General features: G+C 42.6%; 1 protein-coding gene across 1 annotated transcript; it reads right to left on the minus strand.

Moving 5' to 3' along the window:
• Positions 1-481: 481 nt before the first annotated feature.
• clul1 (clusterin-like 1 (retinal)) lies at positions 482-4,610 on the minus strand (the record flags this gene model as incomplete). Its single annotated transcript, XM_079285839.1, is given in 8 exon segments — positions 482-676; positions 918-1,132; positions 1,209-1,242; positions 1,245-1,334; positions 1,877-2,068; positions 2,159-2,307; positions 4,164-4,190; positions 4,607-4,610. Coding segments are annotated over 8 exon segments (906 nt in total).
• Positions 4,611-6,440: the final 1,830 nt, after the last annotated feature.

Raw genomic sequence — 6,440 nt, forward strand, 5'->3', positions numbered from 1 at the left:
AAACTCGACCACCAAGAAGCCGAGAAAGACATCAGAATCAGAATCAGAAACCATTTATTGCCATTGTATGTTGATGTCTTCTGTTTGTTTTTATTTATGTACACTATTTGACAACAGGTATGACATACATTCTTATTTTTTACATTTAATAAATAGCACTGATTGCTGTCGTTCACTTGTTGTGTATTTACATTTCAACAAGATTATGCCGACTATACAGGACGACAAGCTAGTTTTTTGTTTTTTTACACAAAGGAAGTGCTGGTAAAAGTTTAGAAGAGACAGTGGGTTTATTCATCCTTGTCCCTGTAAAGAAAGCGGGTATAACGGTAAATATTAGAACATGGCAACCAAAACCCAGTAAATTGAGCACTTTTGCATGAAGCTCAGGATCTAATGACAACTTTGGCCTTTTTTATCTACAGTAGAAGGACAAGAGAACGGAGCGAGATGATGGATGGCGGCTGTGTCACAGTGAAGCTCATTCATGTTCTGACCTGAACATCTCCTTGTACTTGTTCAGGGCCTCCTGGGCCACATACTGGATGAAGGCGGGGTCCCGCAGCTCCAGCTCCCCAGGAACAGAGAGGAGAAGTGGGGGAGAGTTCAGGATGTTGACCTCCACTCTGGTCTCGGTCTCGGATGCATTCTGTTCGTCGTGGCTCTTTGGCGCCACCTGGAGAGTGGAAGAGGTCACCAACCAAACATCAGTCTCCAATGCTAGATGTTGACGAAACGCTTTCCACACTTATCTAAAAGATGTTTCTCTCCACCTTCACGGTTTGTTTATTTTATATTTGTTCATTATGTGTACATTTTAATAATTTATCACATGTAACTGGTGACTCCCTGAAGACTTTATCTCACCGTCTCAACTTATTGTTGTTATTCTGCCTTTTAATTCATTTCCTTCTCACCGTGGTGATGCGGAAGATGTTTTCCGGAATGCTGCTGTTGGTCACATTCTGAGCCACCCAGCTGAATTCAGCCGCCATGTTGCTCAGCCAGTTGACCGTTTCGTCAGTGTGGCGCCGGACAACAGACGAGATCTCGTCGTACTGCTCCTTGGACACATCCAGCAGCCGGTAAACCTCGTCCAGCTCCACGTGCAGCTCCCGAACACTGGGGCACTCTGGAGACAAGAGGAGGAGGAGCGGTCAGAGGAGGTGCTGAGGTCACACACGGCTGTGATGGAGGTGGTGCTTCACCTGTGAGCAGAGGCCCCTGGCAGGCCTCGCACTGTCGGGGCCCTGATTCACCAGGATGTCCCCCGCATCTGTGCGAGGCACCCGGGGGCCAAAGCGCCTGGACACTCTGCGGAAAAGGTTATCCACCTGCAGTATGAGAAGTATACGAGGTGAGTTTATTTTAATACTGTGTGGGGCTGAGGTTGACGACCTGAGGGTCACAAGATGATTCCTGGGGTTCACATAAGGGAAGAACTCTGCAACATAAAGTGATGGTACCTTTTTTTGCCAAAACCTTCTTCTCCAAAAACTATTCACATGAAATATTCTCTGAGTCAAAGGACACAGTCTGTGTCTCGTCACAACTCAAAGATGTGACCAGGGGTCAAATAAGACATTTGAAGGGACCACAAGCAGAAAAAGGTTGTGGAACCACTGGTCTAAAGGAAAATACATGTTTGCAATATACAATTGTGATGAATCATTAATTGTGCTGCTGTCATTCATCACAAATGCACAAATACAGTTGTTTTTCGTCATGCGTTCCTTCATCTGACATGTTGGTGTATTTGCAGTGTTTGAAGTGAACCCACCAAATAAAGCAATGGATTGCTGAAAAGGTCATCTTTCAGTTGACAACTACACAATTGTATTATATGTGGCTGCAAAGAGTTTGGAGGTAAGAGCACAAAAGTCCGAGCCGTAGTTTTCACACCTTGGAAAATGCCAAATCCTCTGCGGCAGGTGGAGGTGTAGAAGGTCTTACAGGCGTCCTCCAGACAGGGTCTGCACTCCACCCACTCAGACTGCAGGGATTCTTTGCACTGCTCCTCCGCCTCCTCCAGCTTCTCCGTCACCTCCTGAGCCAGTTTGTCTGCCTCCTGGTGGCAGAAAGGGAAACATGTTTCATGAACTTGATTTGCTTCCTGTCTGCTTTTCTTTCTTCAGGAGGAGTTTTGTGTTGGTCTTGCCTTCTTCTTGTCACTGCTGTGTCGGAGGGACTTCATGAGGTGTTCATGCTTCTGCTCGTTCCTCCACATCACCTCCCTCATCTGCTTCACCCCATACAGAGCTCTCCTCACCTCCTCATCCACCAGTTTCTCACCATCCAGAGACAGCTCTGAGAGATGGAGGGAGAAAAAAAAACCTGGGTGAGATGTTTTAATAAACACTTAAGTTGACAAAAACTATCACAACAGCTGCAAAACATCTGTATTTACTGTTTGTATCAGATGACACAAACTTCAAGAGAGAGAAATAGTGTCAGATGTTGACACTGGTTGCATTTTAGAGCCATTTGCTGATCAAAAAGTTACTTTAAACTCATGCATAACATCCCACATTCCCTCAAAGATAAGCAGAGACACATTTAGGTTCCTCTGTGCTGACTCAGGTGTTAAGGTGTCCTCTGAGATGCCAGTGGGTTGGTCCTCTGGGGCGGAATAAAGGACCCCCAGCGTCGCCACCACAACAACCAAACCGAGCAGCAGCTTCATTCCTGAGCTCAGAGCTTTTGGAAGGTTAAAAAAACGACAAGCAATGATGATGATGATGACACATACACAAACCGAGGAAACAAAAGCAACAGGTGCTTTCTAGTCTGCTCCAGAAAGCTAATAGGATTTGAGCTTGAGCGTAAATCAATTCTGTGCATGGTCTTAGGTAGGTTTGCCACGAGGTGGTGCTACACATCTGTTTAGACAGAAGAAACTAGTGCATGTCAGATAATGACTTCATTTTAGTTGCTTGGACTACAAAGATGTGCAATATTAGGGGTGTAACGGTTCACAAAACTCACGGTTCGGTACGATACAGTGGAGCCACGGTTCGGTACGTTTCGGTACAGTAGAAAACTATAAATGCCAGAGAAATGTACTTGATTTTAAAATATATTTATTCATTACAACTAACATCATGAAGTTATTCTTTGACTTTGAACAATGATGGAACTATACCTGAGTGACCCATCTTCTGGGGTGTCTTCTTAGCAACATATAAGCATAAAAAACTAAAACTGCTCCTTAATGTTATGTAGTATTGTTACTTACATCTTGCAAAAGAGATTTTTAATCTCAATGGGACGACCTGGTTAAATAAAGTTTTTTTTTTAAAAATTTTAAATTTTTATTCAAACGTATTTGGTTCATCATGCGTACCAAACCGTGAGCCTCGTACCGAACGGTTCAAGAAGAATACGCGCATTGTTACAGCCCTAGCAATTATACATTTTGTAATCCTGCAGTAACACCAGTGTTACATAAAAGTTATGATTTCATCTGATTTTGAACTTTAAATCAGACATCTGTGGCGTAATATGAGAGAATATTTAGACGAGAGCATGTAGTTTGTTCTTGATCTGATTGTTTGCTTTGCTTGAACACTTGACAAACTGTGTTTCTGTCTGAATTATCTGCACCGTCAGGCTCCATCAAGTCACAGAAGCTGATATCATATTCATTTAGTAACCAGTCAACAAGCTCAACTCACCTGCCCCAGTTCGGCCACACGAGGAGTTACACAGATTGGCATCCAGCAGGGATTTACAGTAAGATGTACTGTCTTATGCCGTTAAGGGTTTAAGCTGCTGGTACAATCAGCTCTATTTTATCCTGCTCTCAACAAATCAAGCTGTTGTTTCTAACAGACAACAGACATATTATCGAATCATGAATGTATAATTATGAATTGGAAATCAATGTAAAGAAGCACAAATTGATGAGACTGATGTTGCAGTAACCATGACAATATAAATCCAAAATACCTCTTTAAATTAGCAAGAAAACACGACGAGCACTTCAAACGACGACAACATTAATTTATCAAACTAACATTTGTTATAATAACATCTTATTAAAAACAAAACATGATTCTAATCAAATAATCAACTCAAGTTAAATACAAACTACACGGTTATGATGACTCATCACAAAAGGAGCAGAAAAGGCCCAAAGTGAGCATCACAACAGAGGAACTCACCAGCAGATGACTGAAGGTGCTTCTCCACTGGCAGGAATAAACAAAGAGCTCTGCGTGGACCTCACCAGATCTATTTGTGCTCCTTCCACTCCAGCGTCATCCTATTACAGTCTTTGATGTCTGTTAATCCAGATAGGTTTGTTTTGCACAAGAGGTTGCTTCGTCATATCACACATGTTTACACTGAGGAAACATGTCTGTATTTGATACACGTCATCATATGGACAAATATCTGTTTCTGATTTTGGGGACATCTGCCCCTTTTAATCCAGAGAAGGAGTGTCATCGCAGCACTTTACAGCACAGTGTTTCTTTGATTGATGAGGGAATTAGTCAGAGTGGGATTATTATGGTGAACCTGTTGGACATGAGCCATGTGTTGACCTCATGAGAGCAGTGCTGCATCCTTTTGACACATAAGCTACTGTATATAAGCAACCAACCCATAATAGCTGAGCCATTATTTTTAGGTGATTGGTAACTTCAGTCTGTCATGTATAAATGAACACCAGCTATTCTTAGATCTGTATCTTTAGTGGAAGGAAGCATTCCTCCCAGTAGGTAGCTGTTTAGCATCTCCGCTCCTGGAATGCGAGGGGCTACTTGGGGTGAAAGGGTTCCTCTGTCCCCATCTCTTCACTGGTGCCCCATCGCCCTCAAAAATGTGCCCTCTTTGCATTCTGTGACCCAGAAAATAGGGTCCTCAGTGGATAGTAATCAAAACCAGCTCGCGCTTCAGCTCGGTCCGCAGCCTCGTTGACACCTTCAACACCTGGTTCCTATAACACTGCCGGGAGAAATGTTCTCCCGCGGTTTACTTCAACGTAAAACAGTTGACAACAAAAAACAAAAGGCCCGAGGCTACAGCCAATCTGAACAAATCACAAAAAAATGTGTTTCACACTGGTTGAACTTAAAATGAAATTTGTTGTTGATCTGATGTTACACAGTTGAGTTCGAAGGCGATTTATTCTCTTCAAGGTGCAGCAGCAGGTCCATATAACCGGCTCACGATGTGGCCTTGTGTTAAGTTTTGTGTTACTGATCAAAGCGTCCCGTCCTGAACTGAAGAGATAGAAAAGTGCAGGGGATGAACTGCTTTAAAGAGACATGAAGGAATGGATGAAGCAGTTAACGTCTGAGAGCCGCCCCCAGGCTGCGGAATTTTACAGCATCTTTCAGCTCATTTTGGTTTAATTGCCTCAAACTTAGTTGTTTTGGTTCAGTGTCACCGCTCTCGTCAGTGTTTTCAGCTGAAGCAAGCAGCTGCTTTCAGTGGTCGCAGTTGACGACAAGCTGGTGAATAACTTGGAGCACCCGGCAGCTACAGATACAGATGTTTTTCTCAGGAGTCGGTAGAGACGAAACAGAGAAATCAGAGTTAAAAGAGAAGGAATATTGGACTTCTGTTGATCAGGTGGCCAGAAACACAACTCCAAATGAATAATGGCGTTGCTCTTTGTCTGCTGGAAGTGTAAATAGATAGAGAAAGCATTCCTCAAGTCAACAGCGTGTTGCTGGCTCCACGTTGCAAAACTAATGAATGTACTGTCTGTAGATCCGTTGTGCAGGCTCAATGTGGGTCTCCACTATTGGATTTAAATAGTCCAACATTTTGTAGTGGGAGTTTAAGTTATTTTTAGATGATCATGTATTCTAAATGCAAACCTGAATAAGAAACCAGAGAAGTAAGTCTCAAACCTGTTAAAAGTATAAAGTCTGGGGCCGCTGAACCAATAGAAAACAGCGATTGTTGTTAAATTCAGCAACAAGTGTAAGATTGAAGCACGGTGGACGTAACACAGCTCGCTAGCTAATTCCACATGCTTCCAGACAAAAGGCGGAACAAAGTTCTTTCCTACACTGTGACAACAAGTGTGTGGATGAAATGAGCTTTCAGTCAAGACTGCAAAACCTCAGCTCAGTAAGACTGTGAATTGCTGTAAGTTGCTTTAGTTGCTACAGAAGTTAGCCCGCTGCAAGGGTCACAATGTCAACGGTACACATAGAATGTAAGGGTTTCAATGGTAATGTCCGATCTATTTCTATGGTTTTAAGACTCTAGTTTTTGGATTTGGGAGAGAGTTGATTATGTTTGGTAATATTTGTGGACTGTTAGTCCATAGCATTCATTTAGAAAATGGGAATAGTTCCCCTCTAAGGCAACATCTGTTCCCTATTCAACATTCAAATTCAGGAAATCACAATTAATTCTTCATTGACAAGACAGTGAGTAAGAAAACCTAAGTATGTAATGGGAATGTTTTGTTTTATAAG

The sequence above is a fragment of the Melanostigma gelatinosum genome, assembly GCF_949748355.1.
Source record: "Melanostigma gelatinosum genome assembly, chromosome: 15".
Taxonomy (NCBI): Eukaryota; Metazoa; Chordata; class Actinopteri; order Perciformes; family Zoarcidae; genus Melanostigma; species Melanostigma gelatinosum.